Raw genomic sequence first — 17430 nt, forward strand, 5'->3', positions numbered from 1 at the left:
AGGGGCACGGCTATAGATTTTCTTGTAATTTTATTGTGCATAGCTTTAAACTATAAACGACCGAAATGATATTTGCAATGCTTTGTGATCGGGGAGAAGTTTGGTATTAAAATAGTTAAAAACTTATTAAAAAATCAAAAAGCTTAGAAGTCATATAAAAAATAAAAACTCATTTTTTATTTTTTTGCATATTTTCTATAAAAAATAAAATAAAAATTAGAGTCATTTACAAACACTTTCATTTTTCACTTCATATTTTAATAAAAAAATTACTAAAAATAAATCATTCCCAAAAGAAAATTAAAAGATGGGAAGACGAGTAATGGTATTTGATTGTATTTGTACCAATGTAGTCACTATGTTAAACCACTTGCGTGACTAGTCCTTTGGTCACTAAGTCTCTCTTAAGGAGAAATTTTGAGTTACACTCTTAGGAGTATAATAGGAGGCAAGACTTAGGCGGTGTTTGGCATCACGGTTGGCAGGCTATTATAGCCTCTTTTTGGAAATTAGCCCATAAGCCCCACTGTAGCAACTCTCTCTGATTTTCAAAAAAAAAAAAAAAAAAATAGGCTCAGGCACGGGACAGTGTAGGCACAGCCTACACTGTCACAACTGCAAAGTGTAACATCAAGGGCAAAATTACCATTTTGCCCCTTTATATCAATTTTAAAAATAAAAAAGTTAGGGATAAATCTGTCATTTTAAATTTAAACATCATTTCAACACACTTTCCAATACAACAACTCAACTAAAAATTCATTTCATCTTCCCAAACACAAAACTAAAATAGCCTACTAAAATAGCCAAAAAGCCAAATAGCCTACTAAAATAGCCACTTCCCAAACGAGGCCTTAGTGTTTGTTAGGAGAAGGTGTGAGTTCAACTCCCTTAGATGTTAATCTAATAACTAATTACTAATTTTTGCTAATAAGAAAATAAAAAATAAAAGCAGAAAAACAATGAAAAAAGAAGGGTTGAAGATGGAAGAAAAAGTAAAAGGTGTGAGTTCAACTCCCTTAGATGTTAATCTAATAACTAATTATTAATTTTTGCTAATAAGAAAATAAAAAATAAAAGCAGAAAAACAATGAAAAAAGAAGGGTTGAAGATGGAAGAAAAAGTAAAATAAATGAGAAGAGAGGGGAAGGAAATAGCGAAAATATTGTATGTAAATATATTAAAATATACATTTTATAATTATAAAAAAAATTAAAAAAAGAATATCATTAAATTTGCAATAATTTTCCCAATCAATATTAAAATAGATGTATATTTGCAAAACAAAAAATAGAAAAGAAAATAATATTATATGGATACTTTTTTCATATTATAGAACAAGTAGTGCTATATAAAAAATATAAATAAAAAATTGTACACAAATATTGCAATAAAAACAAAATAAGTAATGCTATATGGGTGTAATTTTTATCATTGTTACATCATTTTGAGAGTAAATTTTATATAAAAATTATGGTGACATATCATTTTTCTTGTAAAAACATTATGTTAATTTGGACCTAAACATCTAAAAATTCAAGAAATGACTAGTGTACACACCCTTTAAAAAAAATAATCACACCATAAGAATCTCTAATTCTAACCCTTAAATATTTGAAAATTAATGTGTCCATTTATGTGTTTCACAACTATCACCACTATATCATAAGCTAGCATCACTAAATTTAAAAACAAAGACGACCACTACACTCAAATGAAAAAATAAAATAAAAAAAAGGCAACCAATACATGTGATAATCAAACACCGCTATAAATCATTAACAAAACATTCTTATGTATTTGGGGAAGAAAAAAATATTGGGAACTCTAAATTAAGAGTTTTAATAGTTTTAATTGGTGTGTAGGTCTCATGTGATGTGATTTTTGATTTTGGTTTTTTTTTTTTTTTTTTTTTATTTCTCACATTATTAGTGCTCTTTTAGAACTCCCAAATTAAAGGGATGTATCATTACTGATTTGGGAAAAACCAAATCTGTACATTTAATAACGCAGAATTTTCTTTATCTAGCAGGGCCCACAACTATAAATTTTCTTGTAATTTTATTGTGCATAGCATTTAACTATAAATCAGCCAAATAATGTTTACAATGCTTTTGTGATTGAAAAGAAATTGTTTGGTGTTAAAATAGTTAAAAACAAATTGAAAAAAAATAAAAAAGTAAAAAAATCATATAAAAAATTTTAAAATTCTTTTTCATTTCTTTTACACATTTATTCTAAAAAAAAAAAAATTGAAGTGCTTTAATTTTCCAATTACTTTAATTTTTTCACATCATATTTTAACTTAAAAAATTTACTAAAAAAATCACTTGCCAAAGGAAAATTGAAAGATGGGAAGATAAGATTAATGGTATTTGGTTGTATTCATACCAAGTCATTGGTTTAACCATTAATCTAATCAAGGAGAGGGTGTGAGTTCTCCATGGTGTTAATCTAACAATTAATCACTAACTTTTGCAAATAAATAAATAAAAGCAAAAAAAATAATTAAAAAAATTAAAATTAAAGCAAAAGCAAAATAAATAAGGAGAGGGGGAAGGGAATGAGTGTAAAAATGGTCTGCTGGCCCGATATTCGACACAACCCGACCCCCCAATCTAAGGCTTGGTCTATGCTTTTTTGGGCTTGACCTAGCCTGAACAGCCCAACTTGAGGCCCAAACCGTCTGACGCCCAACATCACTTGCAAGCTAAGCCCAAGACCAAGTCCAAACCCAGGCCCAAGGTCTGATTAACCCTAGGATTAGACTTGGGCCTAGGCCTAAATTTTTTTGAACTGGACTGGCCCCGATCTGACCCTAATTTTTGGCAAGAGCCCGAGCAGGACCAAGCTAGATGGGCCAAGCCAGGTCGATTTTACACCCCTAGCAAAGGGTCGTTATCTGTATTTCTATTTCTAAGAAGCTTTTGATTACACCATATAAATATCTCTTTCAATTTATACATAAAAGTCATTCTTTATAAGGTACAACTACGTAATGTATAAAAAAAATTAACTATCATCGTCTTTTTTTTATTGAAATAACGCAATAGTGAAATATATATATATATATATATTAATCCACGATATCTCGTGTTAGTTGTCCACTTCTAAATTCTCTTCTTTCTCTTTATCTTTTCTACATGACGGTCTGAAAGGGCTATGAATAACAAGAGACATCACATGCAAATGTTGTTAGGGTAATGCTAAAATATGTAAACCATATGCGCTTTTGTTATATATTTTTATGATAAATATTATATATTTTTTGCCTCAAAGTGGCCAAAAATAAAATGGGGTTTAAAAAGCACCAAATGGGCTTAAAGAGCACCAAAGCGATACTGTTTGGCCCCATAACAAATTCGATTGTGCTCAGCAGGTACCCCTTCTTCCTAAAAGTTTGGGAGATTCTATTCTATGAGGTATACCCCTTCTTCACATTCTGATTGTCATCATCAGGTAATCAAAAGAAAGCACCCAAGTCTTAGAGCCGGTCAAAATGGGGTGTCTACAATATTATGTGATTTTTTTTTCCCCGTGACTAATTTTTACAACTATTTATAAAATTGAAATATGCTGTGCGATTAATTTTTTTAAACTAGTTTTAAGTTTTTGTAAACTGTTTGGTTGAATTTTTAAATTTTGTCTTTTATTTTTTTAAAAAAAATTAAAAGTGGCTTGATAAAAAAAATATCGTTTTCATTTTCATATGATTCTATTTTTGTTTTTAATGAAAATAATATTTGTATGCTTGAATAATATTTTTATATTAATTGTATAATTTGAGTTAATATTTTTATTAGTCTCTACGTTTTTTCTTCGCAGATAAAATAATATTTTTTATTTAAAAAATAATTTTAAAAAAATAATATAAAATATTAGAAATATTTTTGTAATATCTTTTTCATTTATAAATAACTCAGATGTATATATATTTTTTAAAGTACTTTGTAGGGTGCAAGTCTATTATGTGTGGGGGTACATTTTCATTATGTGTAGGTGCAAGTTTAGTATGTGTGGTGTCCAAGTTAAACCTATGTAGTGGTGCAAGTCTAGTCTGTGTTAGCATGCAAGTCGAATCTACATAAGGGTGCAAGTTTAGTCTATGTGGTATGCAAATCAAATCTTTGTAGTTGCGCAAGTCTAGTCTGTGTTGGCGTGCAAGTCAAATCTATATGGGAGTACAAGCTTAGTCTGTGTAGGGTGCAATTAAATCTATGAAAGGTGCAAGTTGAATTTGTGTAAGGGTGCAAATCTAATTTGTGTGGGGTGCATGTTTAAGCCTCGTTTGGGAACAGGCTTTTTTAGTAATTTTTGACTTTTTGGCTAAAAATGACATAAAAAAAACTAGAATGTTTGGGATGAGTTTTTGGTTTTTTTATGAAAAGATGTGCAATAAATAGAGAGGAAAATGAAATATTTGACTTTTTGGTATAAGTTGTTGATTTTTTGTTTTTTTTAGTGACTTTTTGACTTTTTGACTAAAATCACCACTTGCCAAACGAGACCTTAGTCTATGTAGGGATGCATATTCAGTATGCGTAGGGTGTGCAAGTCAAATCTGTGTAGTAGTGCAAGTCTAGTCTGTGTTGGCGTGTATATTGAATCTGTGTGGAGGTGAAAGTTTAGTTAGTGTGAAGTGCAAGTTTAATTTGTGAGGGGTGCAAGTTGAATCTGTGTAGGGATACAAGTCTAATCTATGTAGGACACGAGTTTAATCTATGTAGAGTGTGGGGTGTAAGTCTAATATGCGTAGGGATACAAGTCTAGTCTATGTGAAGTGTAAGTTTAGTTTGTGTGGGTGTAAGTCTTACTTTGTGCGTGGGATCAAACACGACCACTATTTTTTTTATTATATTATTATTTTGGTTTGAGTTATTATTTGCGTGGTTTGAATTAATATATTTTTATTTACAATTGTATTATTCTAAACGTTTTCTCCTACCAATATATATATATATATATATTAATTAGAAAAGTAATTTATTATTTATATTAACTTAAGTCATACAAATTATTTTAATTCTATAAATTTTTATATATTTTAGATTATTAATTTAAATTTTTATTAAATATGTGAAATATTAGTTGCATTTTAAAATTTTAAATATATTTTTAGAACAATATCAATTTTATAAAAATAGAATTTGTATATTAAATATTAGATATATTTTAATAAAACAAAATAAATTTAAAAATATAAAGATAATTTTTTTTTTATTAAAAGAATGAAGTGAGTGTATGAGTGCTGGGATAGAACTAGGAGAAGATTATGAGGGGTCATGACCCTTCTGTCTCTGTGAAAATTTTATTTTTCGTAGTACTTCTAAATATATATATATATATGTATGTATTATTTTATAAATAAAATAGCATCTTAGTATAAAAGATATATACTTCATTCCTTTCTCATCTTTTATTCTCTGTTATTTTTCTAGAAAAAAATTTATTCATTTTATTAGAGATTGTTTATATGATATTTAAATTTTTGGGCAAATTACATATACACCCCTCGAGGTTTGGCCAAATTACAGATGCCCCCCTGAGGTTTGAGAAATTACGAATTCCCCCCTGAATACTATATTTGCATAAGAAATTAGGGGGTTATTTGTTATGAAATATAAACCTCAGGGGGCAAATTGTTATGAAAATACAAACCTCAGGGGGCGGGATGTAATTTCCGAAACCTCAGGGGGGTATCTGTAATTTAGCCAAACCTCGAGGGGTGTATATGTAATTTGCCCTAAATTTTTTTATGTGTATATATATAATTTATATATCATATTGCACATATATGTGTATTTGTCTATACGGTAAAAAAATATTATTTATCTTTTAACCCCTGTAGTAATAAAATCCTAATTTCATCTCTGTATGAGAGAGAGAGAGAGAGAAAGAGAGAGAGAGTATGTGCAAGGCATATTAATGAGTGTAAGAGTTAAGGGTAAAATCCGTTTAGTTTAATTTTATAATTATGATTTAAATGTGAAATTGTGATTTTAAGTGTGGAGTTGTGAGTTCAGTTTTTAAAAAATAAAAATTTATTTGGTTATGAGTTTTGAAAATATTTTTGAGTTTTTGAATTTTGAATTTTGAAAAGAATTTTGAGTTTTGAAAAGAGTTTTAAGTTGTATTTTTGAGTTTTAAATTTTTGAATTTTGAGTTGTATTTTGAAATTTTTCGAATTTATTTCTTTTAAATATTTAAAAACGTTTAAGAAAAATTTATTTTTCATTTTAAATATTTTATTTCATTTTTGTAAATTTTTTAAATTCAAAACACAACTCCACACTCAAATCATAAGCAACCACATAACTCCAAATTCAATTCAAAAACTATTTTTAAAACTCATAACCAAATATATAACTCAAAACTAAAAACTCAATTCAAAAACTTTTTAATCAAAATATATTTTTTTATTTTATTATTTTATTGAAAAATATTTTTTGTTATTTTTTGGGCAAATTACAAACACCCCCTCGAGGTTTGGTGAAAATACAGATTCTCCCTAAGGTTTGAGAAATTACAAATTGCTCCCTGAAGGTCAAATTTGCATATCAAATTAGGGAGAAATTTGTATGAAAATAAAAACCTCAGGGGGCAATTTGTTATGGAAATATAAACTTCAGGAGGCAGGATTTAATTTCTCAAACCTCAGGGGGAGTCTGTATTTTCACCAAACCTCGAGAGGGTGTTTGTAATTTGCCCTTATTTTTTTAAGTATTGGCCAAATAATTTGTTGTGGTTTAGATATATATGGCCATCCAATTTTTGTTTGAAATTAAAAAAAATTAAATATTTTAAAAAATAAAATCATTATCTTAAAACATAAAATAAAAAAATATTTTTTAAAATTTTTCTTTAAATAAAATTTTAAAAAGAGTTTAATTGAAAAGAATTTTAAATTAAATTTTAAGTTGTGTTTTTGGTTACACATTTAAAAAAGAATTTTGAATTTTGATTTTTTTTTATTAGAATTACAATTTCAAAAGAATTTGGTTATGAGGATTTTTATTAGAATTTTGAGGGGTGTGTTTGGCACCCAACAACGGCTATATCTTTTTATCCTCCTCTCTCCTCATTTGCGATTAACCTCACATCCCGAACCCACTATCGCTCTCTGAAAAGTTTTGGTTAGGGTTTCTCTCTCTCTCTAGAATGGACAGTGAGAACCACTCCTCCTCCTCCTTCACTTTCTTCACATTCCCAACCAATCCGCCTCCATCCCTCGCCTTCTTCGGCAACGGAACCCCCAATTCAACGTCCTCTCCGTTCTCTTCTTCCCAACGATAGATCCAGCATCGTCCCCCGTCAAATTATGTGAATTCACCATGTCTCTCACTCCATAAACGTTGAAGATTCCCAAAACGGCTTCGAAGAAGGAGAGATTTGAAGAGAAACCTGCACAGAGAAGTGAGGTGAGAAGCCATGGGAGGGCAGGGAAACCCTAGAGAGAGAAACAGAGAGGGGGGAGAGAGAGAGGGGGGAATGGGGGAGGGGAGAGAGAGACGTTTAGGGGAAAAAAAATTTAAAAAAACGATTGGGAGGAAATCGCTTCTTCCTGCTGTGGCAGCATCCACCCGGATGGGGATTGGGAGGTCACGGAACATGTCCATTTTCGCCACAGTTGACAAGGTTAGTAATTTTACATAAATAATATGTGCTATATATTTACATATATACATATTAATTGTGCCAAATTTAATTGTTTGAATTCTCAACTTGTATCTGTAGAATTTGTGTGAAATTCTCGTAGAACATTCTGGTAATCTCGTAAATTCCCTACTCTGAAATTGATTCCACTGTGGTTTCCTTTTCATTGATTTTTTTTTTTTCTTTGTTTCTTTGTGTCTGAAATTGATTGCAGTTTGCAAGTATCTTTTTCACCTTTATTTTGAATCCTGCAATCCCAAATCACATTGTTGTTAACCTAAGATAACATGGACATAATAAAAACGGAATAAAAACGATAGTTCATATATATACCGGAAATCTTGAATTACACTTGTTGTTGGTGCCATTGACTGCTCAAAGTTTGACAGGTTCAGCCCTTTGATCCCCACGCTGCTGTGTCTTTCTGAGAGTAGATTAACAAATTAATACACCATGGTTTTGTTTTTCCATATCAAATTCTGATAATATTCATCTTTTCAATGACAAAGCCCCAAAGGGTAATCTATCAACAATAGAAAATTTTCTGTGTTTCACATCCAATTTTTGTTTACATGATGGAAACAATCAAATCACACTAAGTTAGGTAAGCTACCAAATATCATACAAACCAAGCAGATAATAAAGATTTTAGTCTTTCAGTTTAATGGGTGCGTGGCTTGCACCCATTACACAAAGATTCAATTAGAAAACTGGCCCACCAATAAATATTATATCTATATTATGTTGTGGTTTGGCAAAAAAAATTTTAATTGGCTTTTTAGAGTTGAGATTTTTTTTAGTTGGGATTAAAAAGTTTGTTTGGGTTGATTATTTTAGTTTAATGGGCTTGGGGTATAGGCTTTTGAGAATCTAAAATGCTTTTGGTTTACTATGATTATCTCTTTTGTGACTTGAGGAAAAGTTGCAGACTTCAAGGATTGCATTAGGGGGACCAACCTTTCATAATTTGATTTTGGGGAATCCATTTCCTTGAAACCCTAATCTCAACCTTATGTACTTAGTACTAGTTTCCATAAATCCTAATCTCAACATTATGTCCTTTTGTTACATTATTTATTTATACAGCCGGATCTATTTAAAAATAAAAATTAAATCATGTTTCAAAAAAAAATGCATCAAAACTTGACATGGCATGATAATCAAACTTGCTCACCCTAATAATGGAAAATTTCGGTGGATACATATGTAAATATAAGTTGGTGTTAATTTTGCAATTTGATGTTGATGGCAGTAGTTTAATAGGCCCCCATCCTTATCAATAAATATGTGCTATATATTTACATATATACATATTAATTGTGCCAAATTTAGTTGTTTGAATTCTCAACTTGTATCTGTAGAATTTGTGTGAAATTCTCGTAGAACATTCTAGTAATCTCGTAAATTCCCAACTCTTAAATTGATTGCACTGTGGTTTCCTTTTCATTGAATTTTTTTTTTCTTTCTTTCTTTCTTTGTGTCTGAAGGCAGTTTGCAAGTATCTTTTATCTATGTCTTGGCTGTTTAATTATCAGTGTTAAGTATTTAAGAGCTTGTTTAGTACATGATGTACATCGAATTCTGTTCTTTTATTTTTTTAGCAAGAGAAAAAAAGCTCGATATATATATATATATATATATTGCATGAGAAGAAGAACATGTTTTGTCCTCTTTTTGATAACCAAGTCTATTTATTTCATCCATGAAAGCCATTGACTTCCATTCTTAAATGAATGATCAAGTTATGTTGGCTTTTATTAGTGAGAGTTTTCAGAGGCCAACTGTTAATGGTGGACTGTGGAAGCGTATGTGCCTTTGTTACTGATCTGTCTGACGTAACTCATGCTGTATTTCCATTTGCATATGAAGTTGGCAACTAAGATGTAGTGACTTGTGACTCCTCCCTCATCCTTGTGTTGTTTCGTAAATAATCCCACATTTGGTACTGCAAAAGTTGCTCAGAATAGCTAATCCCACGTGACCCCTTTACCTACATATGAGGGATTATTTTGTCCTAGGGGTGGGACAGTTAAACCGGGGATAACTCTTTTGCATGTGAATGACTAAAATGCCTTTGCCTGGCTTACACATTCGGGGGTATCTTATCTGCCTAATCCAAACCGAAATCAAACATAGCCGGTGTAAAGTGGTGACTGTGCTCCTTTTTTTGGCACCTTCCTAATATATTTACTTGTCAAAAAAAAAAAAGGGAAGAAGAAAGAAATGGGCCGGAGTCTTTAGTGATTTGTTTTTGGTGATGCATCTAGGAGCACAACAGGAGAATCTTTAATGGAGGTGTAGTTTTTATTTTGGAGTCGAAACATTTGATATTGAACCCTTTTTTGGATTACTATTGTGTTATGTCTTGATATTTTGGAAATTTCCTGTGTCGGCATATTCGTATCATGCGTAGTTTATGGGCAATAACTTGATCTTTACTGGTTTAGATAGTCTAGTTCCTTGAGTTGTTGGAGCTTCTGTATAATGGTGGCCCTAATTTTGTAGGCATCTCTTTTGAAAATGAGACTTTAAACAGTATGGTTTCAAAGCTTGGTCATATATGGCAATAGTGGACCAGAGTGATGGTCTCTATATTCATTTTAGCAGGGGAATTAGACAACGCATTTGACATCAAAGTTTCTTTGAATCTATTTTATTTGTACAGAAATGAAAATTCTCTTTGCATGGAATTAGCTGAATGTCTTTTCTTTCTAGTACAATAAAGCTTGGTTGCAAAACCAAAATGCTGATATTCATAAAAATAAACTTTTCATAAAAAACTGAAAACTGCTCGTAAAATGTTTGGGATGGTTATTATTATTATTATTTTGAATTTATTGTCGACAGCAATATAGTCTAAAAAGAACAAAAGGTTATTATTATTTTAGCCTTATTGTTGAGTTTTTAGAACCCAAAAGCACATGCATAAAAAATTCTCGAATTTCTTTGAGAATAAGTAGATAAGGAGAAGAGGTGAACCAATATCAGAATAACTGGAAGATCTTTTGGAATATTAGTTTCTAATTGCTATGACCTTTATTTTGAATTGTTTTACTTGTGTTAAAATGTTGAGTTCATATGACAACGTTATATTTTGTCTATGATTATTTTATAGTACAAAAGAATATCAGCTTTGAAACTGTTCTAAGTGTGCTTTTGCTGTAATAGCGCTGTTGGAAATTATTTTAATATGCATTAATAAATCTTCTTCTGTGCTTCAAGTGTTCACCTGTCTTTCAAAGTTTTTTTTGCTATTTCCATTGCATTTGTGGCATGTTTACTAGATATTCCTTTTTCGGAGTCTTTAAATGTCGTGCTGCAACAAAATTTTGATCCTTGTGCATGATATTGCATTAGAAAGCATTGCAATTTTAGGCTATTTACCTTTGTGGAGATGTTTTTCTTCTTATTTTTGTGTCGATTTTTAATTAAGAATTTGGATTATCTTCTTTATTTTTATTTTGTATATTCTTTTCAATGATGACCAAAATTTTTTCAAACCTGATAGTCTCTTGTACAAACTTTATGAGAAAACAGGATTTTATAACAATGGAAAAAGGAAATGTCAATTGCAATTTCATTTTTAACATACGGTTCCCACCATACTTATAAAAGTAGCATGTGCAACCCTCTTCAAATTCTTTTGTCGACAGAATGTTCATTTTTTTGGATGTTGTACCAGTCTCAGTTACCATCCTTGTGCTATGTCTTGATAGTCTTCTTTTTTTAATCTTCTTTCCAAGAGGATGAAATAATGAATAAGCTGCGCATCTTTTGATTTGTCCTTTGAACTTTTTTTTGATAAATAATTTATCCTTTGAACTTTTCATCCTTGAGATCCCACTTATCTACTAATTGGGGGTTGAAAAGTTGCATGGCCCATGGTTAGCCAAATTCTCCCCATGATTATTCTTAGATGGATGACGGTGGCATGAATATGCAAGTGGTTATTGGATTAGGAGTTGTTTTTGGATTTTATTTTTTGTTTTGTGGAGATGCATTTTCTTTCTGTGTTTTCTTACTTGTAGAGGATGCCTCATCCTTGCCTCTTTTTTGATCTATTCAATAAATTCTGCTTTTGCTGATCAAAAAAAAAAAAAAAAAAAAAGTTTTGTCATTTGAATTCAGAGGTGGTTGATTGGTTTTGAATGGTATAATTTCTTCTTTTCCTGATGTTTATTGTTTTTTACTGTCCGTGGTGCATTCTTTACAGAAAGCTGTATAGGGTACAAGCTTCAGTTCACTTATAAATGGTGTAGAATTCAATTTATTTGATGAGCTTGCTAAGGCTTGGTTTGGCTTAGTAAGCCATGATTGCTTTGATGGTTTTATTTATATATTTAAGTCTTTATGTGGAATTTTATTTGTACCATTTAAGTAGGAAAAGATTGATGCTACTTTTTGCAGTGAAGCATTGTTGGAGGATAATTTAAGAGCAACCCACCACTTGCCTTGATGAGTTTGGATCATTGAATATTAAGCAAGCTGAGTCAGTTTATTATGCTAACTTGTGCTAGATGAAGGTGAAGGTTCCCACTTCATCTAGACTGTAAATGAGATGAAGCCGGCCAAGTACAAGGAGCTTGAGCTTGGTTCAGTAGCATAGGAGCTAGGCTCAATCTCAGCTTAGACTTGTTTTGACAAGTGAAATTCATACAAAGCCGGTTTTTGGAGATAAGCCACTACTAATTCGATATTTCCTGGAGACGTTTCTTTGATTGACTGGAGTGTAGCTTTTGATTCTCTCTTCTTCTTCTTCTTTTTTTTTTTTTTTTTCACTTTTTATTTATTTTTTTACAAGATGTAGTTAAGAAGTTTAGCTTTTCTCTGGTTCTCTTTCTTTGGCTTCTTGCTTTGCACTTCAACTTTTCAATGAGAATCTTGAGGGTCCATTTGATTAAGTAAAAAATATGATGGAAAACAAAAGTGATAGATAGTGAAGTGAAAGAAAAGGTGAAAGGAAAATTTATTTTCTCATTTGTATTTGGTTTAATTTTTTGTGAAAAAGTTACAATAGTTGTCTACTTTAATGAGAGAAAAAAGTGACTGTATTTTTTTGTAAGAATCTAGAAGCAAAGTTGCCATTCTGGTGTGGGTTGTATAAGATATTTAACTTTGTTGTATTTTCCACCCTTCTCCTGCTAAACAAATACATGAAATTAAATAGTTGAATTTTTGTTCTCTTTCCCCATCTTCATCCTGTTCAAACTCAGTCAGCAGTCACTTGCTTTGCTGACATCAACTGTTCGTTTGAAATTATTTTGCAGTTGTATCCTCCTAATGATTGGCTAGTGGGGTCATCCCTGCCCCCTAAATTCAGCCCAACCATTATTGAATCAACACTCAATGAGCTTACCCCAAACAATGTTAGGTGAGTTCATTGCTGCTCCGAGAAGCTCTAACTTACTATATGACTGATACATATGTTATGATTGACACTTCCTTCCCTTTATATATTTGTTTTGTCCAGGACGTACATTTAGTATCGATGATGCAAAATGTCCTTAATTTTGGCATTAGTAAACAGGCTAATGAAGTATCTGTTCAAAAACATGCTAATGAAGCATTTAGACTTCAGTTTAGACAGAGCATACAAGATCACTCTGTGCATGCCTGCAATACTTGTTATACATTGCATGTTTGTTTTAGTTATTATTAGAGAGGTCCATTACACGCTATGAACAAATAACAGAGACGGGAGTTCACAGCTCAGATAAATAAATGATTGCATGTTGTTCTTATATACCTACTTTATTGAAAAGACACATGGAAAATGCTTCATCTTCAGTTGGATCAGAAACTATCCAGAGAGTAATGTGACTAATAAAGTTTTTGATAGAATTGTTGTCTTTGCGAGTTAAATATCGTAAGTGTCAATATAGTCAATAATAAGACAATTTGCATGTCGCTGTGCATACAGGATCCAAATGCCATTGTTTCAAGTATACTCATAACATGTGGTTTGGCTGGCATAATATGAAAGCATGTTTAAGGTGAATGTTCATTTATTTCATCTAGAAATTTAGGATGCTAGGAACTATCCAGAAAGGATGGGAAAACTGAAATTTAGGCAATCAACAATGTCTTGCCTTGCTACTTGAAGGTTTGATTTCAGTAGAATATTCAAAAACTTGATTAACGTCAGCTAATTTGTCATTGGATTTTACAGTAATTATGGGTATTGTGAGTGCTCAATTCATCTTTCCCTCGTCTCCGTTTAGTACATAGCTAGTGTATTTACTGGTAAAACTTCATTAGTACACTTGCCCAAATAGAAGGTAATGATATTGAGGACATTTCTTTCACTTGGCAATTTTGATGTTGAATAGATGTTTAGACAATAATGAATACTTGTTGACTATGCTCTTATGTCCATTCTTGCCCAACAATTGTTGGGACACTTGCAAAAGTGTTCACCTTTATTGACTCAAGTGCGTGCAGTAGTCCAAGGGCATTACTCCTCCTTGTCAAAGAATTTTTATATGGTTATTATTTTAGGTTAAGTATGCTATATAAGTGAATTCACTTTCATTATTGTACATCACATTCCATCCCACATCGTCTAGGTAGGAGAAGTTCCTGGGCTATATAAATGAGTTCATATTCCTTCCAAGTAACAACATGCTTTAAACCCTTGAGGGCCTAGCTCAAAGTGAACAATTGTTATGATTTGAGATGGGTGTTATAGTAGCAGAAGCTGTTAGAATATTTCCTTATTTAGATTAGATTGTGATTGTGATTGTGATTGATTGATTGTGATTCCTTAATCAGTCAGTCAATCAATCAATATAAAAGGTGATTCCTTAATCATTGCCTTAGGGCTTCCTTTTGTAATAGTTGATTGATTAATATAAAAGGTGATGATTTCATAATCATCACTCAAGCTTTGTATTCTCTTAAATTATATGGTAGCCAAAACCCTAAAAACCGTCACTCACACAGCCGCTACCACCAACCAGCCATCACCTATCACCACCCATCCTGTATGAGTCTCTGTCGGAACCAACCAAGGTCCCATATAGCTGTTTCGACTTCAGCCGAATGCCCCTCTGGCCTAGTTGACCCTCGTGAGGGTTGTCCTAGCCTCTCTTTATGTATTTTGGCTCTTGTAGATGAGTGTTTGTGGGTTGCCCATCTTTTGTTGCCTCTGAGTCTCTGTGGGAACCAGCCAAGGTCCCACAGAGCTGTTTCGACTTCAGCCAAAGGCTCCTCTGGCCTAGTCGACCCTTGTTAGGGTTGTCCTAGCCTCTCTTTATGTATTTCGGCTCCTGTGGTGGGTTGCCCATCTTCTTTTGCCTTAAGTTTCTTTCCCTCTACCTATGTTACACGGACTCTTTGGAATTTCGAAGGTACCTGTGTCGAGACAACATGGGTACGGGTGCGGGATACGGCCGGGATACAGCTTCTTAGAAACGGATACGGCAGAAGAATCGAAAGAGAAGAGAGCAAGGAGAGAACCTGGCCTTCGACTTCAATCGGTTGCAGATCATCGATCGATCTGTGAAGTTGATCGATCTGCGAAGCTTGATCTCCGAAGTCGATGTACTGTGCTTCGTCGTCTTCCCCTTTGATCTCGATCTCGGACTCTCTTCGTCGTCTTCCCCTTCCGTCGTCTCTGCGAAGTCATTGCTCTACCAACCAATTTTCTAGGTCTTCCCCTTCCGTCGTCTCTGCGAAGCTAACACAATTTTTATTTCTATAGGTCTCTGACTTTTCCTTTTTATATAATTTGAATTATATATAATATAAATTATATTAATATAATATTATTCATATTATATAATATTATTTATTCAAAAAAATATTATATAATATAATATATCATAAATAACATAACTTTTATGTCTAAAATTAAAATAATTTATTTTATCATATATAATATAATTTATTTTATGTCTAAAATAATGTTTATAATTTTTATTCATTATTTATTTGTTATTTTTTTAATAAAATTTGTTATTCCTTAAACTTTTTAAACTCATCTTCATATAATAAATATATTTAAAAATAACTATTTAACGTGTATCTCCGTATCCGTATCCTAATTTGGATCCGTATCCACGTATTTTTAATTTTTAATTTTAAAGTGTCCGACCCTTAGATGCACACCCATACCCGATATCCGCACCCGAGTCCGTGTAACGTAGATTACTGTTAGGAATCTCTCTCTCTCTCTCTCTCTTTTGATAAATACTATTAGGAATCTCTTTCTTTTGTTTCTTGATTGATTTGCCGAAAGAATTTAACTTATGGGTTGATGTATAGTTTGGCCTTTTTCCCTGTTATGTAATTTTTGCCCGGGATTTCTCCTTGTGTCTCGTTCTGGATTTTATCTACCGGGAAGAGGAAAATTCTCCTTCATTATTCCCCCTTGAGATATAACATGAACAAAATAAAGTTGGTTGTCTTAAGGCTGGTCATGTTGAATTCTCAGACTATTTAATCTTGGATTAGAAAACTTAGGCTGTCACTGATTTAGTAGTACTGGAGGGCCAACATCAATCATTATATTCTCCTATGTGTTGGAGGGCTAACAAGAATTTGAATCAAATGGAAATTGATTGGATGGGATTTTGGTGTGCTGAGAAGTTGATGTATAAATGCATAGGAGGACTAGCTCCAACCTTCAAAATCACAATTGAAGAAATAATACCTATTGGGAGCAAATATCAATCATTTTATTCCTCCTTTGTGTCTGCTTAGCAAAATCATAGAAGAAATAATAATACATATTGGGAGCAACTAGAATGGAAAGAACCCTCCTTGTGTGACTTGACTGCTTAGCAAAATCATAGAAGAAAAAATACATATGAAAGCAAGTCAAATCCAAACAAAAGTATAAAGAAAAATTTTAGCCACAACATATCCAATTTTTTATAGGAAAATTTTGACTTGAAGGATAGCTAAGGGACAAGCTTGAAAGAAAAAATCTTCCATTGTATGAAAATTGTGAGTTTTCAATCAACTTTGTTTCCATCTATTAAAAAACTGAGATCTCAAGTGGAAGCAGACACCCAATCTCTAGGGATTTTCATGGCTCGAGCAGTGGCCAACGATTTTGCAAAGTCTAAGGTGGTTTTAACTTGGATTTTGGATGGGATTGGTCTTCAAGTCATCTCATTTATAAATACTCGTTCCATCCCCAACTGTTTGTCAATTTTCAGCATTCATGCCTTTTAGTAGGGTCAATAAATAATGTATTTTTTTCCCTACAAATTGAAAGAAAGAATAAATAAAAAAACATAGATGATTTTTTTGGGATGTTTGGAATAGTTAAAATGGACCAGCAATTTCGTATGGGAGGAGAATTAAACTAGTTGTAACCAAAATAAATTTGTCAAATAAGAGAAGCATCCATATTCGCTTGCACTATCAATAGATTAATATGCGTTTTACATCACTTTAATACATTTCAAGTTTGTTTTGGTGATTTCCTAGTCAATGGTGGATCGCGTTTAATTTGTGGTGAATTCACAGAGTATCATGGATGCTTGATACTCTACCAACCATTCAGGAACAAACATCACCGATTTCTAGTGGTATAAGAAACACGCTAACAAGTTTTAGGATTCAACACCTAAGGCATATGAACTGGGTTAGGGTTGGGTTGTTTCTTTTTTTTTTTTCCCTTACTAATGGTGAATTGGTTGGCTACGGGGTCCTGTGGTTTTTGTCCATTTTGATTTTCGACAGGAAGAAGCAAAAAAGAAAAGAAAAAGGGAATCCTTTTGTGTGTCTAATTGATTATTATATTGATTGCAGAATTGATTGGCATAA

At 32.0% G+C, this 17430-nt stretch overlaps 1 protein-coding gene across 1 annotated transcript in view; it reads left to right on the plus strand.

Moving 5' to 3' along the window:
- The first annotated feature begins 7057 nt into the window (after nt 1-7057).
- LOC145792681 (uncharacterized) overlaps nt 7058-17430 on the plus strand; it is a 50886-nt gene continuing 40513 nt past the window's right edge. The window contains exons 1-2 of the mRNA XM_082873928.1: nt 7058-7635; nt 12921-13024. Coding sequence (XP_082730054.1) covers nt 7429-7635; nt 12921-13024 — 311 coding nt within the window. The 5' untranslated portion in view covers nt 7058-7428. The remainder of the gene's footprint in view (nt 7636-12920; nt 13025-17430) is intronic.

Source organism: Camellia sinensis, chromosome 6, assembly GCF_055761805.1.
Source record: "Camellia sinensis isolate YWXY chromosome 6, ASM5576180v1, whole genome shotgun sequence".
Taxonomy (NCBI): domain Eukaryota; kingdom Viridiplantae; phylum Streptophyta; class Magnoliopsida; order Ericales; family Theaceae; genus Camellia; species Camellia sinensis.